Genomic DNA, 27579 nt, shown 5'->3' with positions numbered 1-27579 from the left:
TCTCTCATTCTCTTTTCCATGAAAGATTTTTTTAACTACATCTCTGTACTCTGCCTCATGAGACTGTATTCTATCAAAACTCATAACTTTTATAAGGTTTTCGGTGAGGGAGAGTGAATGTAAGGCAAACCAAAATTTAGTGCTGGACACTGTGCTATATGTTTTCATACGTATTGCTCATAAACTCAAGGAAGCAGATATCTCCGTTTCAGAGATAAGAAAACTGAATGCCGGAAAGGTTGTGTCGTTTGAGCATAGTCACAGCTAGCAAAAAGTGATGAGACACAACATGAGCTTCAGACTACGGAGTCCTGTCCTCCCGTTCTTCCCACCGCTTACACTGCCCCCTACAGGCTGAGCGTACATGTGCTGCTGGCCCGGGTCTGAACTAGGAGAGCTACAGGCAATCAGCAGACCCTAGTGCGTTCAATAAAATCATGCTTATCCTAAGACCAAATTGGAAGTCATTTTTAAAAAAATATACACTCACCTTAAAATACTGTTTAACTTAAAACATGAGACATTAATTTGCAATCTTTTGTCAGAGGGCCAAGGCTTTCTCTTTAAGCACCTCTGCCAATTAAATCACAAGTTACTTTCCTGCATAAAACATAGCCATGATACATTGTCTCTGGATTTTCAGTTTCAGCTTCTTTAAAACAGAGCAAGGACTTAAGCACTCATAAAGCAATCTGAATTTAGAATCTTTCTAGGTTTACGATTTTTCCCCCCAATCTCACCCATACCTAAGTCAATAGCTACTAGTCCTTTACAGTTTTATTCAAAGCTTTCACAGAAACAACTATCTTTTCCTACTCGTATTTCATATTTTTGCATAAATTTTAATTAAGTTATATAATTTTACAACTACAATGAGTAGAAACAGGTTTGGGAAGAAGCCCACTGGTTACTGATAAGGACGTAACTGAAGTGGTGGGAGCAGAAACAGTCAAATGTGTTAGGGAGTAACCAATACACCCTGGGAGGTCCCGGGTACTGGCAGGATGCTTTAGAGAGGAAATGGAGAACATCAGTGATTCTAGGAGTCCAGGGAACTGTGATCAGATTCAGAGAACTTCTGCGGTAGTTCTGAACTAGGTGAGGGATCTAATCTATTGTCCATACAGAGAAAAAGAAAAGGACAGAGAATGCTCAAGACGCAGAGCTACGAAGAGATTGTCAGGGAAAAAAGAGCGAGACTTTTGTTTTAAATTTTTTTAAATTTAAATTTAAATTGTTTTAAATTTTTCAAATAGTTACAAAGAGAGAAACTACAACTAACCACAGGCAAAATATCGGCTAGCAGAAGAATAAGGGAAGTACAGGCAGAGCTGATATGAGTGCACATAAACAAGCAAGCGTGTACAGACAAGCGAATCGAAAGTCAGCAGGTGGAGCAGGCTGTAGGCATCGTTGTCAGTTGTTATACTAACATGTTCATTGTCCTTTATTTTTTCATGTGTGTGTGGATACACACACACATATATATTTATACACATATATGTACACATACATACTGTCATAGAACAAAATCTATGATCTATGTATTTTCCATAGTTCTGTCATGTTTCTGACTCCTCTATATATTTTCTCCACTTCTAGAAAGCTAATGGAGGTAACAGTGAACATTTACCAGAACTTCATCCCTAGACTTTTCAAGGACTCAGGCAGACAGTCATCCAGCCAGTTTGAGCACTTCAGTGGCTAGAGTTCCCTAATTCATGTGACAGCCTATTCTGCTGTCAGATCACTTGTATTGTAGAAAGTTTTTCCCTATATTGGGCCAAAATCTGCCTCCTATAACTTGCTCCCATTCACCCCAGCTCTGTCCTCTGCATTCCCTCCAATCTGGCAGCATACAACTACTTGAAGATAACTACCAAGTCCTAAATCTCTGCTCATCCAGGCTACGTGTCCCCAGTTCCTCAAACTGTCCTCAGTTTGACAAAGCTTTCAGCATGTCCCACATCCAACAAAAGGGGAAGTGAACACTCACCACACTTGACCATTCCGACTTCATGGCACTTCCGAAGTCGGCAGGCCTGGCAGCTTTTGCGCCGGTTCTTATCTATCGTACACTGATTTGTAGCTGGACAAATATAATCATTATGTCCTACAGCAGAGCAAAAAAAGGAAGTTTACTGTTACAATATTTTGGTTCAATATCTTCTTGGTCAACAGCACTGATAACACTACCCCGCTGAGAGAGGGGGACATCTTTTTAAAACAGGTAATGGTACAAAGGCCAAAGTTCAGCCTCATCGGTGCCTTGTTAGTGAGTATAGGAATATTTCAGTAGCCTACTTTTCGACTAATAGGTTATTCTCTGCATGTTTTTAGAATTCTCAAGGGATACATTTAGAAATATTCTCCTTTGAACATGAAAAGTGAGACAGTCACCTGAAATTGATTTGCTCCAAATCACAGAACTCCTCAAGAGTTGTACTTGTGTATCAGGTCACCAAAGTTGACTACTTATATTCTTCTACATCTATCCCTTTTTGGGACTTAACATGATGTTTTTATGGGAAATCATAGTCAAATAAGAGAACTAAACTAGTCAATAAGAGAACAAAGAAATTAGCAAACTAAATAAGAACAGAAAGAACTGCTACTTGACAACAGTTGTGGTGGATTCGATTATTGTTCTCAATTCTTCACTCTCTCCCACAGCCTTGCGTTCTTGCCGTGTCCTAGAGCTGGCAGAGTATACTCTCCGCCAACTGATGTTGGGCTTGGCCAGGAGACTCGCGCTAGCCAATGGCGTGTTAGTAGATGTGATACTCCAAGAGTCTGGCTTGGCCTCTTGAGCTCCCATGAGAAAATGCCTCAGGCAGCCACTGGTCCAAGCAGAATGTGGAGACATGTGGAGCAGACCTGAACTCAACCCAAAGCCCAGAGCCAAGACTTAGGAAGTAAAGCCACCCTAACCAATAATCATAGACCCATAATTAAGAAAATTAATGCTCATTGTGGTAAGACATTAGTTATACAGGAATCTCTAAGACAGTGGTACTTCTTTTAATTCTTATATATAAGGAAGAGATGAGAAAATTTCCATTTCAAAAATTATTATTTCAGATGCTGTATGGAGAACGGAGGCCAGGAGACCAGGTAAGAACCTGCTGTAGTCATGCAAACCAGAGATGAGGCTTTCTGGATTGGGTAATGGTAGGGAGGATGAAGAGAGCTACATGGATCTAAGAGCTTTAGGAAACAGAAATTATAATAAAACAGATGGAAAGTGAAAGTGAATAGAGTATTTTGTGCCTTTATTAATTGTGTCTTTCTAGTAAACAATATGGCCTGAACTTCTTACAGTAAATCTATAATGGGTCAGAATTTCAATGTGGGAAATGGATAACTCTAAATGATAAAGTAAATGAGCAAGTCATAAAAGAAACAAATCACAAAAGAACATAAAAAAGAAGATTCCATTTGTGTAAAGTTCAAAAGCAGAGAAAACGAAACTATATTGTTTAGGGATGCATGCTTAAGTGGCCAAACCTTGGCAGGGAAGGTGGAAATTAGGACTGTCTCACCTCTGTAGGGAGGGAAGGAGCTGAGGATGGAAGGACCACTCAGAGGGAACTTAGGGCTCCGGAGATATCCTATTTCATGGCTTGAGCACTAGTTACACACGGGTTTTCTTTATAACTATTCTTTATAAATTATTCTTTAAACAATTTTAAACTTTAAAATTATTCTTTAAATTATATATATATTGAAATAAATATATTCCTCAACTCTGCCCCCTGAGAGAGCCTGGGAGCAGGGACATCCCGTGAGCAATGAGCAAACTAGCACCCAGATCTTGGTTTATAACTATTATTCTCCACCAAAAGGAAACAGGGCTCTTTAGAGAAACATCTTATTCCAGGACTGGGGCAGAGAAAGTTTAAATTGAGCCTGAAACACCTTATTGTGCCAGCAAGTAAAGAAGCGCCCAAAGACTTATGGGTGCATGTCAAAAAAGACACAGAAGCTAGTTTAAGAGGATCCTACTGGCCAAATCTGGGATAATTTGGACGCCCAAATAAATAATGATAGTAATAGACAGCAACCAATTGTAGAAAATAGGAAACCATATGTTATACTGAAATAAATTAATTGAAGGTTTAATGAGGAATGGGATATTTACATAATCTCAAAGGATCTCTCAATAAAAATATTAATTACAAAGGAAAAAAGAAAGAGTGGAAACTTGGCAGAGATCACTTTAACCAAATAATCAAAGTGCATCTCACTAGTAATGGGACAAATTGAAATTAGGCACCATGTGGAAGGAGCTGGTGAGAAGAACATAGCATCATTTCTGTGATCTTCTTGTCAATAACGTGTAAGCTGAATCTAACGATGAGGGAACATCAGACAAACACAAAGCAAGAGGCATTCTGCAAATAACTGGGCGATAAGGTTCAAAAGTGTTGAGAACTGTGCTGGACAGACGGAGGGAGGGTAAAGACATAACAACTAAATGCAAAGTGTGATTCTGAACTGAATCCTTTACTGTAGAGGGCACCATTGGGACGACTGGCGAAACTTGACGGAGTCTGTGGATTAGATGCTAGTAACGTATCAATGCTAATTTCCCGATTTTGACCAATATAGGAAATACATGTCAAAGTATTTGGGGGTGATGGGGCATCACGTTGGCAACTCATGATTCCAGGAAAAAAGGTTCTTTATATTGTATGCACATGTTCTGTAAGTTTGAGACTCAACAACAAAAAAATGCTTCCATTAGCTTCTCAAAAAAAAAACTGTTAATTCACACAAATACAGATGCATACAAATAAATACTCAAATACAGAAAATTGAAATTAATCTGTATTTAAAACGTTATTGTTTTAAGTCCTGAAATTAACTTTTCTTTTTCTAACTCATCAGATTTTAAAGAACATTCCCAAAAAAACATGGTTCCATGACTGGACCATAATCAGATTTTATAATTCTCTTCCACTTTAGGTAGATTCCAGTAACATTTGTTCAACAAAACACAAATTGAAATTCAGTTGTTTGTGGCTTTACCACCATGCCCTGAGTCAGCCTGGGGAACCAGCAAATGTGCAGTTCTGGGCTAGTAAGACACCTCCCCCAGAGATGCAAAAACCACTCTCTCAGGTGACCTCGGCAGTGGTCACGTATAGGAAGTAATGCCTGCCCAGTCTGACACACCAACATTTCTGACTACCTACTGATTTCCAGATACTTTTCATCAACCTTTCATTTAATTGTATAATTTCCCTATAAAGAGCTAAGATCCCCATTTTACAAATGAAAACACTTAAGTTCAGTTCAATAATCTCCTGAAAGTTATTGTTTGAGTTTTCTCTGCTGCATAATAAATATCTACAGACTTATAAGCTTAAAACCAAACAGATTTATTATCTCATAGTTTCTGTGAGTCAAGAGTACAGGCACAGCTTAGCTGGGGGCTCTGCTCAGGGTCTCACGAGGCTGTAACCAAGGTGTCGACTGGGCTGTGGTCTCATCTGAAGCCTGGGTCCTCTTCCAAGCTCATTCAAGTTGTTGGCAGAATCATTTCCGTGCAGTTGTAGGACTGAGGTTCCCATTTTCCTGTTGGCTATCGGCTGGACACCACTCTCAGTTCCTGGAGGCACCAGCAGTTCCTTGCCAGAGGCACTTCACATCATGATGTTTGCTTTCTTCCAGGCCAGGAGGAACACAGCTCTCTGACTTCCGGTCTCTCCCCAGGCTCCTATGATGGAGTCTTACACAATCACAGCATAATCATGAGAGACTATCCCATGACCATTTGACATATATTGTAACCTAACCAAGGGAGCGACTCTCTCATATTTACAGGTTCCACACACACTCAAGAGTAGGGGGTAATACAAGGTATGTTATAAATATATTTTAAGCAACAGATAATTTTCTTATAATTGCTTTTATGCTCATTTATAATATTCAAAAATAAATTATATTTGTAAAAGCCTAAATATATTCATAATCAGAAAATTTCTATTGTAGTTCAGAACATAATGCTTTATAGTTAGAAGATAAATGTAATCCCACAGTATTTTCCAAAGCAGTAGCAATCTTTTAAGTACTTTCTAAAAATTCCAAGAACTATACATGATGACATCCTTATTGGTTTCATAAAGAGGTTTATAACAATAAGCATTTAAGGAACAACTGGAGGTTCACTTTCATTTTTTCTCAGAGTTTATTTTAAAAGATCATTTTAATTTTAGAAAAAGGATCAGAAAGCACAATAATGTGAACATGCTCAATAGCCTAGAAAATGTCTTATGCACGAAGGTCATGGTAATTCGCTTCACTTCTGGCAAAAAGAAAAAAGTCTTCCTCAAACTGGACAAAGTACCTCAGGTATTAAATGGTTTCCTTGTTCTATGCAACAACCTGAGAAGCATGCTACAGCATACTAACAGAACTGAGAGAAAAGTCCAAAGCAAAATTAAAAGAAAAATATGTAGCTAATTCTTTTAGTTAAAATATAAACCTTCATAGGAAAATGTACTTTTTATAATATAAAACATAAAAGGATATTTTTGTTCTCTCTGCAAAATTATTGAGTGTGTCTGAATATCTATCATCATTCATATCCAACTGAATGGAGGGAAGAGACAGTATCAGACTTGGAATCAGAAGATCTGAGTTTAATCTTAGCTCAGACTTCCAGTTTTCTTATTTTAAAAGTAGAGCAATGTTTGTTATCCACACCCTCCCTGGCACTCAGACCTCAACAGCAGGCATCTACCTTGTGTTTTGTTCCCCAAGACATTCTTCTTGGGTTCAAGGCCAAATGAGTCCCAGGTAACAGAATATATGCCTCCCAGGTAAGAATCTTTTACGTGACCTATGGGCTGTTGGAGCTTCCCACTTACAGCTCAGCCTCTAAAGACTTAAGAAACAAAGAGTTGAAGATTCATGAGCAGCAAATAGATTTTAACTTCTAAAGGACAATGATAAAAGATTATTATGAATACCAAAATGAAAGTGAATAGTAGAGTAGAAAATAATAATTACTAATATATATGGATATAAAATACATAGCCAAAAGAATGAAATTTATGGAAATATCATTGAGAAATGTGCCAGATACATATTTAAAAAACTAACAAAACTTTATAAGAGATATAAAAGACCTAAATAAATGGAACCATAACTTGTTTCTTGATGTGAAGACTATTACAAATATTCCTTCTAAAATAATTCTTAGGTTTAACGAAATCTTCACTTTTCTTAACATTAAGGATGGGAGACCACTTAATAAAATTATTCTAATGTTCCTATGGACAAATAAACAAGAGAAAATAGTCAGGACATTTTTAAAATAGGAGGTATTTATATTAGCACGTATTAAAATGCACTATAAAACTATAATAGTTAAAATAATGTGGTACTTATACAAGAATGAAGAGATAGATCAAGAGAACAGTCAGAATAAAACACCAGTATATATAAGAAATTTATATCATATGTAGAAAGAAAAATATCAATGAAAATATGCTCAAAATCATCAGTAATCAGGGAAATGCAAATTAAAACCACAATGAGATACAACTATATACCCAATAGAATGGCTAAAATTAAAAATATCAAGTTTTGACAAGGATGTGGAGCAACTGGAACTCTCATACATTGATGCTGAGATGCACAATGGTTCAACCACTTTGGAAAACAGTTTGTTAGTTGCTTATAAAGTTAAACATATGCTTATCATTTAACCAGCAATTTTACTCCTAGGTATTTACCCAAGAGAAACAAAAACATATGTCTACAGAGAGAGATATGCAGGAATGTTCATAGCAGTTTTATTCAAAATAGCACAAAACTGGAAACAACCCAAATGAATAAACCTCATTTCATTTTTCGAACAACTCTGGATCTCCATTTCACAGAGGAGGAAACAGGCAGGGAAGTAAAGTCATAGAGCTACAAAATGGAAGATCCAGGACAAACAGGTGAATTTCAGGGGATCCAAGGGAAGGTGGCTCTTTATCTATTAACGTTCCACCCCTCCCCACCCTCTGGAGTCTATCAGGAGCCAGCCCACCATCATGACTGCTATGCATATCAGATATTATACATAATTCAAAGGAAGAAACGAGGTTTACAATTCCTAATGAGTGCACATTTTTTCAAGCTTTATTTTCATAAGGGTTGTCAATAGACATCTTCTCCCGAGAAGGTGGTGATGGGTGATGGTGGGGCGAGACCTATTCAAGTTCTGGGGTTTCGGGGTAGAGATCTGCAATTAAAGATAAAGTTCTCCATATTTGAAAAAATCCACACCAACCCCAAACACACGCAAACCTCTGAATTGCTCCTCAAGTACTTTGTACCAAACAGGCCAATAGTGAAATTTATCCCAGGTCATTTGCAAAATTACTTGAAAGCAAAAGTGGAAAACTAAAGAAGCAGCTAACAATTACTCTTGTACCTTGAATGCTTCTTTTAAAAAAGGCCTTACATCCTTCACACGACCAGACTCCATAGTGATATCCTGATGCATAATCGCTGCAGACCGCACAGAAGTGGGCGTCCCTCTTTGAACTTGGACTAGTAACAGGGCTGGCACAACTGCTCCCACTAACCTTCCTTTCCAGTGTCTCTCTAGGGGCAAAGAAGACATTCGCTGTAAAAGAGCATTAAGGGGAAAAGGACTCTAGAAAAAAAGCCAGCATGAACATTGCCTAATTTATCTCTTTGCCCTCCAAGTTTCATGATAAATATATCCCAGGAAATCTGATCAAGCAAACCCTTGTTACTGATATCAGATCTACGAAGAGTCACACTGTCGGGAATGACTGATGTCTGAAAGTGGTTAGGCGAGTTTAGGCCCATCCATGCAGTGCTGATGAGCACTAGTAAATATGGATGGCCAGCTATAGCCATCGGGGTGCACATCTCTGAGTGTAATAAATGACCACATCGAGTCTTACCCACAGGCCTGAACCACAAGCAGGTGTGCAGTGACCTTCTGTAGTTACCAAAGTTCATCAACACTGCATGGATGGGCCTAAATTCACCCAACCATTTTCAGGTATCAGTCATTCCAAACACTGTCCCTAAATAGCCCGTCAGAGTTCCTATCTAAATGGGGGACAAAAATCTTTCATTTTTCAATTTAAGATAAAGGTCTAGAATTAAAATAACTTTAAGAGGAGTAACAAGTGGACTTTAAGTTATATTAAGGTGAATACTATACTCTGGTTTAGAGGAAAAGAAACAGAAAAAAAGAGAAAGGAAAAGAAGGAAGAGAAAGAGAGGGAAGGGAAGGGTAGGGCAAGGAAGAGTGGGGAAGAGTAGGGAAGGGAGAGAAAGCAAAGGGAAGGGTAAGGAAGGATAGGGAAGGGAAGAGAGAGAAAGAGAAGGGCAGGGTAGGGACGGGATGAGGTGAGAAAGAAAGAAGAGAGAAGAGAGCGGGAGAGAGAACATGGGCCTGTCCTCAGAGAAGGAAGGAAGCGCTCAATGCTGGGTGGACGGGCAAGGGTCTCACAGAGGCAAGGACGGCCCATCAAGGGAGCACTGGCAGGCACCAAAACACACCTGGCTAGTTCACTATTTTGCTAGGGCATGTTTCTCTTGGAAAGGAAATGGTAGACATATGATCGATTTATAAATGAAGGTAATTATACTATGGTCTGATTTATGCAAATATTAGCGGAACTCAGATCAGAACTCATGCTCAGAAACAAAATATTTCTTCCTTTAAAGACTGAAAGAAAAACATTACTTTAAAAAAATTATCTACAATTTTTGTATTCTCTTTTACCAACAAACAGTTTTTTAAAGAGAAGAAAAATAAAATTACTATGTAATATGGCTTTCTCAAAGTTTCATGATAGCATTTAAAAGTAATTAATTTCAATATCCAATATGCTGTAACTCAGTACTTGGGTTGTTTTAGAAATTTATCTCCCCCTCCTCCTTCTCTCTACACCACCTCTTCCCTCCATAGCCATAAGTATCGTTAAAAATATTACAAATTGGGGCCGGCCCGGTGGCACAAGCAGTTAAGTGTGTGCGCTCTGCTGCGGTGGCCCGGGGTTCGCCATTTCGGATCCCGGGCGCGCACCGACGCACCACTTATCAAGCCATGCTGTGGCGGCATCCCGTATAAAGTGGAGGAAGATGGGAATGGATGTTAGCCCAGGGCCGGTCTTCCTCAGCAAAAAGAGGAGGATCGGCAGATGTTAGCTCAGGGCTGATCTTCCTCACAAAAAAAATATATATATATTACAAATTAAATGGAAATAACCCATCATGTTACCTTGCACTTAAAGAGTACAAATATTCTTTTTAGCTTCAAGAAATTTCAGCTAGTCTACATTTAAATAGTTTCCCATCGTTATTATTTTAGTTCATTGTTAAAAAGCTTGTACTGATTGCTGTCTGTCTTTTCAGGCGTCACGTGTCTAGTATTGCATTTAAGTTGTAATACCACCAGTTACTCTCATCCCGGACACAATTTGTCATGAAGACTAAATTGTGATTTCACTACAAGATACGAAGGATCTCACTTGAAAGTCAAATAAAAATTTTTTTCAAACCCAAATCACTTCATCAAGAGAAAAGTGATTTAAGTTCAATATTGTTTAAAGACAGTAGTCATGATATTGAATTCTACCCACAACACAGATCTACAAGCTCAACTTTTTAATAAGGACTAGAATATCAGAATAGGTATTCTAGAATTCAGAATATCATATGTTTTAGGTGCTCTAAGTAATCCATGTGACTAATAAAGATAGTCACTTGGATAATGCATATCTTTCTTCTCACTAAATCATAAAGTGACTTGAACAATGCCCATGAACTACAACTCAGAATGAAGGCTGGATTTACCTGTTTACAGGTAAGGCATGTTCTAGTGACCGTGCTTCACACCAAGGACTCTTCTGAGGTTCTGCACACAGAAGTGACGACTGGCAATGGATTGCTAAAGGAGAAAGATGTCCAGGAGCTGGCCACAACACATTTGGGCTTGTGGTCTGCCGACCCGGCCCACCTTCCGAGTTATTGGCACTGCTGGGAATACTGTAATTCATCACAGCAGGGCTATAGAAGGTCATGGCCGAATATTCATGGTGGCTCTCTACATAGGAGGAAGGTATATAGATGGGGCCGTGCTCCAGGGGTAGGATGGACTGACTGCAGCTATAGGAGGCGGGAGAGTTAAGGCTAGATGGTGAGTTTTTGATATCCATGTCTTGACTAGGTAACAGCTGAGAAAACTCCTTGTGAGAAGCAGCACAAAGGGACATTATAATGTTCTCAAAGTCTCATGGGCAGGTATAATGGCTGTAAAGAAAAACAAAAGACATTTCTAAGTTAGAGCTACAGGCATAACTGTTAAAAGCGTTCAAACATTTTTATTTGACACACACACACTCGTATGAGCTTAGCAATACATCTTGAATGATATGCATGAAAATATTAACATCAGAAGGTGCGAATATAAGGCATGGATCTCTCATTTCCTACTTCATTCCCTTCTTTATTGCTTTCCTTGTTGTTAACCACAAGAATATTTTTTACCATGAGAATTTATTACAAAATGCTTTTTAAAATTAAAAAACACAAGATTAAATAAAAATGCCAACATTTTTTTTTCTGGGACTAGATAAGTTTATTTTAAAGTTCTTGTGGAAAAGTAAACCAGAATAACCAGGAAAACCCTGAAAGAGCAGATCAATGAGCAGGGCTAGCATTAACAGATATTCAAATACACTATGAATTGCCAATAATAAAAAACAAGGAATAAACAGGCCAATGTAACTGTGTCAGTTATCAATTTATTGCCTCTCAGCTTCAAATACACCCTTCAATATATGCTCTATGATAATGGAATTCCTTGAAGCTTTTCAAGTGAGCACCATGCCTAACTTTCTCTCAGTAGAGGGCACTGCAGGGATACTGCAGGAGGAAGAGGCTGCTGTGATTTCTGGCACCAGCAGAGGATGGCTCTGTGGGTGGAGAACACCCAGTGGCGCCTGGCCCAGCCACGAGTCCAGAATGAGGTCCCACTGCAGCAGTGCGACCTCAGCTTGGCCATAACCTTTCCGCAGCCACCTGTGTCCAGACTGGCCCGAGGAGTCACAGCGAATTCGTTCCTCAAACAAGCCTCCTGCAGGCTCTAAAGGCCTTCTGCACCCACGAGCACCTGGACTCAAGGGCATGTCTACACCACCAGTTGCTGATCGCCCGCTCCCCACCTGCAATCCCAGACCAGCTCCGGCCTGGCTAAACCAGTGAACGTCTCTGCTAGTTAGTGGCGGAACCACCTTCTCAAATGAAGTTTGAACCCCTTCCACTTTGTCCTTCCTTGGGTACTCTCCCTGGGCTCTAGGGTGCCATATAGTTTCCTCATATCTTATACTTAGTCTCTTATCATAGTTAGTAATTCTTTATATTAAACTTGCCCTGTTTAACTACTGTGTAGTTTCTATCTTCTGATTGGACCTAGACTCTAAACAGAATAGAAAATCCCAAAATAGCAAATTCAAATTTTTTGGAAATGTGGTAAATGATAAAGGTAGTATCTCAAATCACTGGGAAAACACTGGACAACAGAATTGCCATTGGAAAACAAACATACACCGGAATAAACTCCACATTGTTCAGAGATCCAAATGTTAAAGGAGAAATGGAAGGAGGATGGAGAGGGAAGGGGAGGGGAGGGAGGGTAGGAGAAGGAGAGAAAAGAGACAGGAAGGGGTAGGGGACTGCACAGGTACTATAAGCAAACCTAGGTAAACACCTTTGTAACATGAGTGCAGGGAAAACCTTCTCAACTATGGCTCAAAATCCAGATGCAATAAAAAAGTGACCAATAAATTCAGTACATAAATCTTTGCATATCATAAAATTACCACAAGCAAAGTCAAAAGTCTAATGACAAACTGGAAATAAATACTCTCAATTTATATTAGAAATAAGGGGCTAATATCCCTAGTATATAGAGAGAACTCTTAAATTAAGATGAAAAAAGGCCAAAAATTCATTAGAAAAATAGGCAAAAGACAGACAGAAAAAGGAAAAAAATGGCTCTTAAAAAACAAAAAGATGTTCAACCTCGTTCATAAGAGAGATACAAATTAAAACTACACCAAGATACTATTTCTCACTATCACATTTGGCAAAAATTCAAATGTTTGGCTCTCTTGGTGAGGCTGTGGAAAAACAGGGACTCTCTCCTACATTGCTGGTGGGGGTGCAAAATGACACAACCTCCATGGGTATTCGGCAAAATGACATGCTCTTACCCTTTGGACTCTGAATCCATAGTGATAGAAAAAGAGAAAGAAAAAGAATCATTTACTACCATTGTACGTGATTGTTACAACAATTCCTCATTCTGAAAATTAGTAATTAAGGGAAAAGTATTTCCCCTGTACCCTGCCTTTTTAAGAGGATCTGTAGTTTATCCCAAGGTCAAGGGGAAATCTTTCTTTACAAAAGAATGCCACCTAATAAATAGTTCAGAAAAAAAAATTTGGATGGGGGCCGGCCCCGTGGCTTAGTGGTTAAGTGCGTGCGCTCTGCCACTGGCGACCCGGGTTCGGATCCCGGGCGCGCACCAATGCGCTGCTTCTCCGGCCATGCTGAGGCCGCGTCCCACATACAGCAACTAGATGGATGTGCAACTATGACACAACTATCTACTGGGGTTTTGGTGAGAAAAAGGGAAAAAAAGGAGGAGGATTGGCAATAGATGTTAGCTTAGGGCCGGTCTCCCTCAGCAAAAAGAGGAGGATTGGCTCAGGGCTGATCTTCCTCACACACACACACACACACACACACACACACACACACACAAGATTTGGATGGATAGATTAGATAGATACATAGATAGAGAAATAGATTAACAAGTCCACTGTTAACATTTACTGAATCTAGATGGTGGCCATATGGACATTTGTTACACCTGCTTTCAACTCTCCTGTAAGATTGAAATTTTTCATGATAAGAAGCTTTGGAGAAAAAATACAAAATAATACAAGAAATTAAAAATGGAAAGCTTTTTAAAAAAGGTTAAAATAACTGGAATAATATAATCTGGAAAAAGGAACAATGACCATTAATAATGAGACTGGTTAAGAGAGACCATTAAGGAAAGAACCCGCCTTGAGAAGTTCTCCATCTCCAGCATTTTCAGCTTCAGCTGTCACCTATTTCCATATGCGGCAACTTGGCTCTCTAAAGCCCCCAATTCCTTCCTCCTGACATTTTCATTAGGTGTTCACTCCATTTGTCCTCAAAACACAATATGTCTATGGTGGTTTTAAAATATCTCCACAAATTCTTCAACACGCTTCCCTTCAAAAGGTGGAGCCTAACCTCTCCCTTGAGTATGGGCTAGATGTAGTGACTCACTCCTAATGAATAAATTATGGCAGAAGGGAGGGTATGTGACTTCCATGACTAGGTCATAAAAGACACTGTAGCCTCTTTCTGGCCTACTCTCTTGGATCACTCGCTCCAGGGAAATTAGCTGCCACATTGTGAGGACACTCAAGCAGCCTTATTAGAGGCCTCCTGCTGATGGCCAGCAAAGAACTACAGCCTCCAGAGAAAGCTATGGGAGTGAGATATTTTGGAAGCAGATTCTTCTACCCCAGTCAAGCCCTCAGATGGCTATAGCCCTGGCGGACATTTTGACTGCAACCTCATGAGAGGACGGAAGCTGGAACCTTCCAGCTGAGCTGCTCTTGGATTCCTGACTCTCAGAAACTGTGTGGGATAATACATGCTTGCTGCTTTACACTGCTAAATTCTCTGAAAAGTTGTTACACAGCAATACATAATTAATACAATATCCAAGGCAAAATTCATCATTTTCTTCCCCCACACCACTCCATATTTCCTATTTGTGTTAATGACAAGGCCTATTACAGTTAGCTTTGACATCTCCCCTGCATTCAGTTACCTTTAATTACCAAGGTACACTGTTTTTTTTCCTCCACAGTGCCATTCTCATGTTCTGTCTTTTGCCACCACCTGAGCAACCTCTCATTACTTCTTATCTGTGCGTCCGTAACAGGCTCCTTACTGCTCTTTGTCCCTAGTGAGCTCCTTCTCCAGGTCCATAGAGCTGCCAGGTTAACATCTTAAAACCCGGTTCTGATCAGTCCTCTGCTTTCCACCAGCCTCTGTAATAAGTCATGCTCTTTCAGCATTCAACACATTCCACTCGGCTGCCCCAACCCATCATTCCACGCTAATCTCCTGCTATTTTCCCACAGAAAACCTGCCATGTCCATAAGAAATATGCAAAGTGCATTGTGGAGTGGAGGGCATTGGATGCCCTAGCGCTTTTTTTCACTCTTAGCACCTCTACAGTTACTTACATACAAACTTACTCCTTCTTCTTAGGTTAGAACTACATTGAATCCTTCTTGAAAATGGTAGAGGTGGGGTGGCAGGGGAAGAAGTAAGTACAATTAGATTTTAAGCTCCTTGAAGACACACATTATATTTCATTCATCTTCCACCACAACTCAGTAAATATTTGTTGTAAGGAAAGAATATGAGGAAATGTGTTGAAAATAGAAGATTTCACCCAGTCAAGGGTATTAATCAAAGATGGGAGCACCTGCAGTAGGCATGGTGCTGTGCTGAGACCGGGGACCTAAAGGAGTCTCAAGACATGCACCCCACCTTCCGGGAGCCCCTGTGCCCAGTAAAGGAGGCAGGATGGACCAGGTGAAAGAATGAACTAATACAAAGTTGCTACCACTTCTAATCAACATTGATTGACCACGAGGGACAGGAAAGAGAATGGTAGCTGGAGGAGAATATAGGATCAAGGAAGTTGGTTTGTTTTTTTTAATATTTATGTGCATTTATTAATCATAAGTACAGAATTTCATTTCAATTGATTCTCAACAAATACATACAATTCCTGATTCCTAATAGAAAACATGCAGGATAAAGCATATAATGCTAACTATTGTCAAAACTAGCAGTTTCCAAACTTTTTTTTTTTTTTTTTGGTGAGGAAGAGTAGCCCTGAGCTAACATCCGTTGCCAATCCTCCTCTTTTTTTGCTGAGGAAGATGGCCCTGGGCTAACTTCCATGCCCATCCTCCTCCACTTTATATGGGACACTGCCACAGCATGGGTTGACAAGCAGTATGTCGGTCCTCGCCTGGGATCTGAACCTGCGAAACCCAGGCCACTGTAGCGGAGCACACGAACTTAACCACTCCACCACCAGGCCAGCCCCTCCAATCTTTTTAATTGAGGTAAAATACACGTATAAAATTTACCATCTGAACCATTTCTAAGTGTACCGTCAGCAATGTTAAGTACATTCACACTGTTGTGCAACCAATCTCCAGAATTCTTTTATCTTTTTAAACTAAAACTCTACACCTGCTAATAACAGCTCCCCTCAGCCTCTGGCAAGCGCCATTCTACTTTCCGTCTCTATGGATTTGACTACTGTAGGTACCTCATATAAGTGGAATCATACAAATACTGTATGTATGTGACTGCCTTATTTCACTTAGTATAATGTCCTCAAGGTTCCTCCATGTTGTCGCATGTATCAGAATTTCCTTCCTTTTTAAGACTGAATTAATATTCCATTGTATCTATATACCACATTTTGTTTATCAAGGAAGGGTTTTAAACAGAGATGCTTGAAAACATTTACAGAACCATGGAAATGACCCAGGTTAGAGCGAGTGGTTGAATGTACGAGAGACCTCAGGAGTTGGTAATTAGGTCATTGGTAACCATTAGATGGTAGCTCCAGGACTGACAGTTTTGTTAGGGGGCATTTATCCCTCAACCTGTCCTGAAACCATCTCTCCTATTTCAATCCACCTATACATACACCTGCTCACTGTGCTTATGTTTTCAATATTGTACCTTGGTGACTATATTTTAGTGCATTGTTTTGCTATATGATCTGAGGCTATCTTCTGTAGCCAAATATGTAATCAAAAGACATTTAAAGTACTTTAACAACACAACTTAAACAGTATACATTATAACGATTGAGAGCAAAATACAGTAACACGCAAAACAAGTTGTATTTATGTGTAATAAAATGTAACCTGGAGGTAATAATCACATTTTATATTTATTGAACTCTAAAAAAGAGTATAAGACAACAAGATGGCTTACCCAATTTAATAAATAAAAAGTACATCCAAAGGTTAGTGTGGCTACCACGGTGAGGACACCAACTTTCTTAGAGTACTGCTCAAGGTAAACTTATATCAGGATAAATTCAACACTTTCAATTGTCAAATGAAGATTAAATTACATTCAGGAAATTAAGAAGCAGGAAAGTAGTGAATTTTAGAAGAAGAATTTGAAGAAGAGACTTCAACTTAAAACTCAATTAATGAAAAAATCAATTAAATTGCTTAAACAAAAAAGCATTCTCTGAACATTTTTGTCAATCAAGATTTTCCTGAATTTCACGTTGTCACAACTTTACATTGCCCCAAAGAAATGTATTTAGCATTTTAGCACAAGGAGCTCAGCAAAGCCAACACACCAAACTATCAGAAACCACTGCTGTCTTTCCCTTTCGTTGGGCCTCTTAAAAACATAAAGCTTCTACTGACATCAAGTGATGAATATAGTATGGAAATTCATGAACTTGAAACAACACTTCCCACTATCCAGTTCGAAGAGGAACACACAATATAACATGAATATGACATCTCGCTCAGGAACAGAGAATCAATCCCTTCACTCATTTTCACCTACAACTGAAATGCTCATTCTTGGCCTAGAAACGCTAAAATGACCTGTCAGACACATGTCACCAAATGGCAAATGCCAGGATTCATCCAGGCAACCAATCAGGTGCCATGGTGACTTTGCTTAGAAAATACAGATTTTGCATATATACGCCAAACAACTTCTCTAGAATTTCCATACATGTCCAGTCCAATAGTAATTAATGTGAGAAAACTGGTTGCTGGACAGTGATGAAAAGGCTGTGTTGCTTTTTGGATGGATATCCTATAGATGCATCCAGATTTACGTGACAACTATTTGTCAGTGGCATCTTAGATAATTAGTAACTTGTAGCCAATGCAAAGGGTTTTCCTTCATAAGCGAAGACACAACAAAGGGTGATGCACTGAAATCATTGCAGTAGGCCTGGGAGATAGGTGAACAGGTAGCAAAAGGGATGTCTTCTCCACTAGAGGTTTATAAAGCGAAAAACATACCTGTTCTGGTTACTTGAGTAGTCCTCCTCTAAAACAGGAATATAAACTGGTTGAAAGAGAGAATCCCCAAAATGAACAAATTTCTTCAACATCGTAGGACAGGATTTTCCCAGCACATTCGCTTGAACACCCGAGCATCAGTGACCACACTATCTGGGACAATAGGGAAACAGAGTCTCCACACAGTTTAACTGTTGGGCCTGGCAGGCATGGAATTTCTCCTGGCCAACAAAAGGACACGCACCCGGACATCCTGATTCTGAGAGTTAATCATTTCTTTGCATGTCAGTTTTCTTTAATTAGTCACCGTAGCCTACAATAGTTGGCCCATATCCTTCGTGATGAACTGCCCTTGTCTCTATTCAGAGACTTCTCTCCTGTCCCACCCCCCAGCACACACACTTGTGTTGAACCCTCTCCGGTCACATCTGCATTCAGCGGGAAAGCTTTTGGTACACACGGATTATACACAGTGTTCTAACACATTGGCCGGGGAACACATTATGGCTCTTACACAGAAAACACGTTTATAGAATTGCAAATATTGATGGTGGTTCCTTGGAGAAGAAAAAGGCAGGCCCTAGAAATGGCAGAAAGACACTCCCGACAGAGTAGACTGATTTTATCAAAGTATCTATCAAATCTAATTAAAGACCAAGAAGACAGTCCCCAGCAGGCCTGTTTTTAGTATATTCTGGCCCAGTGGACAGAGCAGTACATGGAGTCCTAGTCCCAGCTCCGCCTGAAAGCCAGGTGATCTTAGACAAACCACGTGAACTCCTGAGCCTCCACATCTTCTTCAGTAGAAACAGGACCTAACATGGGCTGCACCTTTTCACCTGCGTGGAGCCTGAAGTGAAATGATGTATGTGAAAGCATCCTGTAAGGTATTATTACATATCCAAGAGGATGAATGAAGTCGTCTATTGGCATGCCACTGAATACACCTCTAGTGTTGGGCAGAATTTCTAGACAATTTAAGTTAAAATACCTTTAGGGCCACCCTGAAGACTTCTGCCTCCTAATCTTACTTTCTTTTTTTTTTATTAAAGATTTTACTTTTATTTTTCCCCCCCCCAAAGCCCCAGTAGATAGTTGTATGTCATAGCTGCACATCCTTCTAGTTGCTGTATGTGGGACATAGCCTCAGCATGGCTGGAGAAGCGGTGCGTCGATGCACGTGCACGCCCGGGATCCGAACCCGGGCCGCCAGCAGCGGAGCGCACTCACTTAACCGCTAAGCCACGGGGCTGGCCCCTAATCTTACTTTCTTAACTTCTATTTGACAATCCTTCACTACCAGTCCAAATAGCTGGGATGCTAGTAGCCTGTTACCACTGTGTGGAGCACAAAATGCCACATTCTTCTTTTGCTGTATTCTCAAGCCTGCCCATCACACTTCCCCAAGCATTCAGTTCAAACACTCCCATTTGTGTGTCCCACAGAAGTCTATCACACTCACAAAGCAGACACTAGAAGGAATTTCATGGAAAAGATAAATACTTCTTAAGTGTCAAATATCCTTTTTGTGTGTGACTGTTTGCCAATCATTGGCCTTAAATGTATCTTTTCTAAAACAAAGTATCAATGCTCTCGATCAATTTAATATTAATTAGGAATAAAGAAAACCACTTGAAAATCACCATAGAACTGTTCATTAATAATCAATTGACATGCAACTCTTAAGAACATGTTACAGCTATCTTTCAAAATGAGAAAAACCTAATTCCCCTAGTAGCCCACTGGAGTTTACTGAGCTAGATTGGAAGCAGAATTTCAAAGGCAGAATTTCAAAGAGGACAGAGCCTCTTCCTCTATTCCGTTATGACACGCTAAGGCAGGGGTATGGGGGAGAAGCCCAACAATATTCTCTCATCAGCCAGTCTCTGCTCCTTCCCGATACCAACAGTCAGAGACAATGCCCCACTCTTAGGAAAGGGAACCATGTTCACATATTCATTTGGGGCAGGGTGGGAGAGAGTTGTAGGTGAAGAGATTCAAGAGGATCTGACCAATGCAGAAGTTAAACTGAATATAGTCATCTCCCAGTCCAGTCCTCGGTCTGACAGTTGAACACAAAACATTTACCAACAAACGGTTGCAGTCCTGCTTTGAGGAAACATACACAAGTCCAGTAGTCTGCCTTTCCAAGTGACCCTCACTCAAGGACACCCACACAAATATTCCCTGCTAAAAGCCCTTAATTACGAAGAGCTGTAACAGTTCCGGCTAGGAACGCCAACTACCCACTTTGCTTGTGCCTCATAAACTTGCCACTCTGCATAGCCTAGTAACTGCCATGTCTCTGAAAGTTAAGTTGCATATTTAAAATATAGGTTCTTGTTTTTCACAGCACAAAGGAAAAAGACATCATCTGACATATCTTTATTAGGAGTGCCTAACAATAACAGTCTCCTGTTTACTAAATTGAACAATGTATTAAACAGTAAAGAACATTAGTTTACAAAAGATTGTGCATCTGTGTCCTGCAAGAAAATCTAGATTCCAAAGCATGAGCACAGAAATGAAAAAACCCTGACATCTACAAATAAATTGGGCACAGAACTTAGCTCCTGTTAAGAAGAGTATTTTAATTTAAGCAGTCACAATCATTCTATATTTTATTGTAAATGTCTCCAAATTGTAATTTTCAATCACTCTTTTGCTCCTCACTATTTGATAATATGTAATTTTCAGGAAACTTTCTTAATCCCAAGTATAGTAAAAGTATTTTTTAAATGCCAAGATTATAAAGGAACAATACATTCTATTAATATTACATGAATATTTTTAAATGACCTTATATTTCAGTTTGGGATAACTAATGATGCCTATCATAACCCAAGGCTTAAACTAGAATGGAATATAAAATTGCTAAGAATTAAAACTATTAGCCCAATATGAATTTAACACTTAATCCCAGTCTCTAGTTTCCCATTTGCAAAATAGCTTTCTTTTTGCCTTAATTTACCCCAAATTATACAGGATTAAAACAAAAATACCACAACCTGACTCATTCCATCAAAAAGGAGGAACCGAGGTTTTCTTTTGAGAAGAGCAAAGGAAGATAATTATTTCTAGGTAAAAAAATACTGAGGAGCAAAACTATAAAATCAGTGAACAGCTCAGTGATTTCCAGGGGTTGGGGTGGACGGAGAGGGTTGAATCCAAAGGCACAAAGGGGACTTGGGGAGTGACGGAACTGTTCTGTCCTGATGATGGAAGTGATTATTAAACTGAGTGCAACTGTCAGAATTCATAGAGGGGTTCACCTGAAGAGGCAAGATTTTACTGTATGGAAATTATACTGTAGTAAGTCTGACTTTTCAAAAATGCTATTATGTCTAGAACAATGTGCTAGGCACTGAATTATGAAGTCTAATATTCAAGTATACATTTCTCAAGGGTTCTAAATGTAATTATCATAAAACCTACCAGTAAATGATTCAAGTTCAGCTTTCAGTGTTTTATATATTTTATTATTTATAGATATTATATAAAATGACTCAAAACATTAACTAAAACTATTACAAGATGTATTTTGAATACACACAGAAAATTGCACTGTCGTATTCTTAAAAATGGACATATCAATATTAAATGCTAATTATATTTTTAAGAGTTGAATTGACTAAATTTTACCTATTCCATATTATAAATAAATTGAGAAATGTAAAAGGTGATTAGATTCATTCGAGTCCCTCAGAACCACTGTGAAATCTGTCCTAAATACGTTTTTAATTGATTTCGAAGATTTATAGGTCTTAAGTGTTACACGAGACTGGCTGCTTTGGAAATAAGAATGTTTCACTAATTCAACTGAAAAAAAATGCTTGAACATAAAATAGAATCCTAAGATTTATGCTTTAACACCTATTGATGAACAGATCCTTACATTTCCCTTCCTGTCAAACATATGCAGAAACATATAGATTTTCTACAGAAAAAATGAGTCAAAGAGTCATGTTTTTTTCATAGTCACAGTGCATTTACTCTTTACAATACTCACAGCACAAACCTTTCCTTTCACATGTTCCCTTTTTCAATAACATAGTTCCCCACACACAGAGGAAAATAGCCACTGTGGGTTTAGAAACTTATAACAAAAGTAAAAATTCCTAACAGAATGCCCATGTAAATACTAGAAATCTAACAAAATAAGGCAGATGCTTTCCTCCAAAGTGTTGCGTACCACACCAAAGCACAAAGTTGCTTTTTAAAAAGCTAGTAAAATTGAGTCAACCTTATTTTCCTAAGAAATCCACTCAAATCCAAAGTTTTGTTTTTCACAAAAATAATATTCCCTTCACTAAATTTTATACTTCCAATATGAATTGGCATGAAAAGTAACACGAAGGGTCAAGAGAGCAGCAGGCGGGTTTCTCTTCAGCAAATAAAACAGACCAGATCTTAATTTTGCTCAGTCTGCCCAGGAAAGAAGTAATTCTGCTTTTTGATATGACTTAGGAATGCCAGTTACTACGTTTTAAAACACCGGTCACCTGCCTGTGATACATCTTCCCAGGCCCAGAAAACTCAAGCCTGAAGCGCCTGGTCCAACTTTCCCACTGTCACACTTCACCCATTGTCGTGAAATCCACAGAGAAAATCCAGAGGAGTTTTTTCTTTTAAAAAGACATGGATATTAGCAAAATCATCTCGGAGATTTCAAACAGAAAATCAAGAGAATTAAATCACACCTCGAGCAAAGGGGCACTTACCTTGCAGGTAAACACTGGCCTAGCAATCTCTAAAACGCGCACATGTGCTTTTCCCGGAGTAGTTCTGTTCCCCGCACCCGGCCCGCGGCCACCAGCTGCGGACACTGCGCGGACCTCGCGCAGCCCAGACCCGGATCGCCAGCCTTCGCCCGCAGCACTGGGATGCCCGTCGCAGCCCAGGATGGCCCTTCCTGCCCGGTTACCGCGCGTCCTCTCCACCCTGCAAGTTTCCAGAGGCGGTTCTCGCAGCCTCAGCCCTGCCAGCGGCCTAGCAGCCGGGGCGAGGGATTGGGTGTCACCAGGGACAGCAGCTGGAGACACTGCAAAGATCACAAACGACTTAACGAAGAGCCGCTTCTTCCTTTTAAAGACCCAGGAGGCGGGCTGGGGGAAAAAAAAAAAATCCAAGAGCACACGTGACCACCGAGCCAGCGGCACGGAGATCTCGGAGGACCTGGACTCCTGCCTGGCGATCCACACTCACCTGGGCGAAGGGGGAAGCCCCAGGGCAGGGGCTGCCACCCTCGAGCCCCTCGCAGTCACCCTCAGGGGTAGCAAAACACAGCTGGCATCTCTTCCCTCCCCCGCCCCCCGTCTCCGATTTAGGTTTGGGGCGGGGCCTGAGAATGTGCGTTTCTGACCAGGTCCGGAGTGATGCTGAAACTGAAGCTGCCGAGCTCGCGACCACACTTCGAGGATCGCATCCCTAGACCCTGACCCACGTGGGTCTGAGAGGGGCTGGATGCTTCATTAAATACACAAGTCCGACTCTAAGAATCGAGTGGTGAAACCAGAGAGGATCTGGATTTGCCCAATCCCCAGCAGCCAGCGCAGCCTCGTGCCCCTGGAAACGCAAAGCCACGCTGCCAAGGTTGGAGGTGGAGGGTGTGGGTTCTCAGCTCTCAGGGGCTGACTGAGAAGGCCTTTTCGCGTTAGAGCAAAGGTCCTAGGAACCTCCTCAAACTCACCTCCTGCCAGGAAGCACCCGGGGGAAAATCTGCGGCTCCGGGGTGGCGGCGCCCCTCTTGCCTGGTGGCGCTCGGTCGAGCTCACGCCGCAGGGAGCGCCCCCTGGTGGCAGTTCCAGTTCCCCCGGCTCTGCAGCGTCCCCAAGCTCTCCTCATCACCGCCCCCGCCCGCCCCCCGCAGTAGCCCACAGTGTGATGATTAGGACCATATGGCTGTCGTTAAGAAGCAATGGGCTTTAGAGCAGCCGTTGATGGCAAAAATCGAAAGGAAGGTAGCAGATGTCCCATAGGCAATTGTGAGACCCCTGTGCCACATTTGTGCCTAATCAGTCATCAAACCATCCATACACATGGCATAAGGGACATGGTTCTTGATGTGGTTGTGACTCTAGGTTTCTGGTAGAGGAAGACCAAAGGGGCATTTGGAGGGAAACTTTTACAGTGCCAGCCTCTGGTGTTGGGGTTTAGCCAAAAATAGCTTAGAGGGACTCCAGCGTGCTCTGGGTTTACAAGAGGGAGGTCCACAGGTGCTGGAGAGGCTCAACTTTATAAACAATGGTTATCAGAAACCTCTACCCCCTCCTCCCAATTTTTCATTAAAGCCGAGACTCCTGGATTCTCTCAAGTTGTAAGGCAGTTTCCTGATCCATGAGGCAGAGAAGCGAGTTTGGACAAGAGGGTGTGTAGCTGACCAGATCCACCCCTGTGAAGGACTGTAGAGGACAAGATGCTTATCTCTGCCAGTCTCAGCTTCCCTGTTCCCTCTCCTGGGTATCTCTCCAAGTACCTAGTCCCCATAACAAGTAGTACTTACTTGTTAACAAGATACCTCTGGAATGGAAATTATTATGAAGGAATTTGTCATGAGCCAACAGGCAGACAAAGATGATGTGCAGGTGAAGAAAACTGACGTCTATCAAGTATCTACACCGTTCCAGAGAATCAGCTAAGTGCTTGCACAGGTAAGATTGACCCTACTTTTTAGATGAGGAAACTGAGGCTCACAGAACTCGTATCACCCACCTGAAGCCACACATAGTAAGACAGGAACCCAGCAGCAAAAATGGCCTTGTGAACAGCTACCACTTGTTGGGCACTTAGCCACACTCCAGTTTCTGCATGTTGTCTCGTTTTATACACAACAAGACTATGAGGTAAATTCTATGATTAATTAGCCCCACTTTATGGTTGAGAAAATGGCCAGTCAGTGGCTGAGAAGGACTTGAACCCAGGCCAGAGCCCAAGACTCTGTTTTCTTCCATACCATGACTGCAATCAGTCGGAAATGAAGATGGCTTGAATGTCAGGACACTGTATCTCCTGCAGACAAGCCCCATCTCTAAGCCTCCTGCCACCTGTGAGAAAAGCTGCTGCTCAGCCCCGGAACCAGAGCTCCGTGTTTGCTGTGCTGCTTCCTTCAGAAGGCGTTCCACTCATGGGAACAGCATGTTCTCTTTTTAAAGACCCTCACACACCCACAGAAGCCGTTTGTTCCACAAGGAAACCTGCTTGCAGGAAATACTAAGCAAAGAGAATGAATGGGAGTGAGTACGTTTCCTTCTGACTCACCCTGTGGTTGGAGAAAAATAATGCCACCTGAGGGATAGAACCTTCGCCTGGTTTAATGCAGTGAGTGGGGAGGGTGAATATTCCAACTCTCCCTGAACCATAATCAAAACTAAGAAGAGATTCTTGAGACAGTTAATACCACGGCTAGACCAAAAAGCACCCTGAAACCTAGTGTTGAGGGTCGTGCCTCTGCTCAGCAGGGTCCCAGTCTCATTTCCGCCTCACTCATGACCTGCCTAGGAAGCACCCACGTGGTGTGACATCAAAAGGCCTTCCTCTCCCAAAATACCCTACAACAGGGACTGAAATCCTCACCATTCAGCCATCCTTTGGGGTTAAAGCATTGGATTGTTAAAATTCAATCATGTTATATATGATGGGTAATATGAATTTAGTAGCATTTATGATTACATTAATGAGATGAGCTTGCAAGATGAGCTAAATGTCACCTGGGAAAGCAAAGGAAGCCAGCGTAGGACAGGTACATTTTGCTGTAGGAGGAAGGCAGCCCTCTCCATCAGGGTGCATCTTCCTCATCCTCTCGTCCTGCCCCTTCTCTGTCTGGTGAAGTCTTACCCATCCCAAAGCCGAGAGCCTGAGTAAAGTGAAGACCGCGACAGCCCAGCAGAACATGCACACTGCTCCCTGCACACCGCTCATCCTACCTGTCCACACTGCCTGTGCTGGGACTGTACAGTGCCCATCTTATATCTCCAGCATCCCACACGGTAGCATTAGTACCCATAGCATCCACCTAGTATAACCCAGGCATTCAAAAAATACCTGCTGGAGGCTTCCACTTGGAAGGATCAGAGGGAATGGGGAGGGATTTTCTGTAGCAAAGAAACTACTTAGAGGCAAAACAAACAAATAAAACCCTGTAGAAGGCAAGAAAGCAAAAGCTGATCTGGAAAAGTGGAGGGGAGGGAGGATTCCAACCAATGACTAGAAGAGTGTCACGCTATAGGATGGCTTTGGAGTGTTACTCTCTCTTCTGAGCCTGAGGCCAAGTGGGAGGATTCAGGTCCTGGGATGCTCTTACCTGCTCCCGAGTATAACAGGATTGGGCTCATTCTTCATATCATGTGGGTATAAATCGGTCTGTTTTAAGGGGATGTGAGGGATGAAACCCTAAACTTAAGGAATTAATGAAAGAGGAGAGAAAAGCTTGTTGCACCTGTAATAACACCTTTATTTGATGGCATTGGATTGGAAAGGTGGGATTACTAATGGGATAGGTCAGAGGTTATCTCAGCTGCTCATAAACCAGGGTTCATAAAACAGAATTTGATATTTGAAAGTGGAATTTGGGTAGAGCTCTTTAGGACCATGTCTTTTGTGGAAATAAAAATGAACCTAATATTTATGCATCTTTCCAGCCCAGGCGCCACAGTAGGCAGGCTTGCGCAGGTTGGTTCATTTTTCTTTCATTTAATCCTCATAACTTCCCTGTGGCTGTGTCTGCTTTATAGATGGGGAAACTGAGGCTCAGAAAGATGACGTTTGTTTTGTAAGGTCACCCGTGTGGATGTGCAGAGTGAAAGTGCCAACCCAATGTTGTTTACCTACCTGCTAATCCCTGGCTTTCTCCGCTGTTACCCTGTGATGCTCTTCTTGTTTGTTGTGTAAACTGGGGCATATTTGTCCTGTAGAGCCCAGATATTGCTGAATGAAATTTTGCCAAGTTCTTGTCTAGGCATGACCACCTGTGCGCATATTTACATAACAATCTTTACTGACGAGTGTTTGGAGCCCTTAGTAAGGTGACCAAGGACATAAGCAGTGAGATAGACCTAACCTGACACCTGGGCACCCAGACCACAGGACAAGGTTACTCTGACCTGCAGTGGAAATGAACCAGCTGGGCAGCAAGGATGTCAGCCAGCTCCTTACAAGTCATCCTTCTTTGTCCCAGTCTTGACATTTGCAAACATACAGGTAACATAACTTTTTATCCTGTCTACTGCTCCTCGAAGGTACTTAAATTCTACACAAATCTCTTGCATATCTTGAGTTTCTAATTTTCTCTTCATTTGAAATCAAACAACATGAAGAATATACATTCTTGTCCTCAGTCCCAACTCTGATTGCAGCAATTCTCTCTTGAGCTAGAAAAGAAACTAGC

General features: G+C 41.0%; 1 protein-coding gene across 2 annotated transcripts in view; it reads right to left on the bottom strand.

The window, feature by feature from the left end:
- ESR2 (estrogen receptor 2) overlaps positions 1-23239 on the bottom strand; it is a 61961-nt gene extending 38722 nt beyond the window's left edge. Inside the window, exons 1-4 of one of the 2 annotated variants that reach the window (XM_014784228.2) lie at positions 22919-23239; positions 10843-11298; positions 8435-8607; positions 1997-2113 (exon numbers count right to left, since the gene is read on the bottom strand). In XM_014784228.2, the coding sequence (XP_014639714.2) occupies positions 1997-2113; positions 8435-8607; positions 10843-11261 (709 nt within the window). In that variant the 5' untranslated portion in view covers positions 11262-11298; positions 22919-23239. 2 annotated transcript variants of the gene reach the window in all.
- Positions 23240-27579: the final 4340 nt, after the last annotated feature.

The sequence above is a fragment of the Ceratotherium simum genome, chromosome 24 (genome assembly GCF_057802395.1).
Source record: "Ceratotherium simum simum isolate JZ-2026a chromosome 24, ASM5780239v1, whole genome shotgun sequence".
NCBI lineage: Eukaryota > Metazoa > Chordata > Mammalia > Perissodactyla > Rhinocerotidae > Ceratotherium > Ceratotherium simum.
This window is presented reverse-complemented; position numbering and strand designations above follow the sequence as displayed.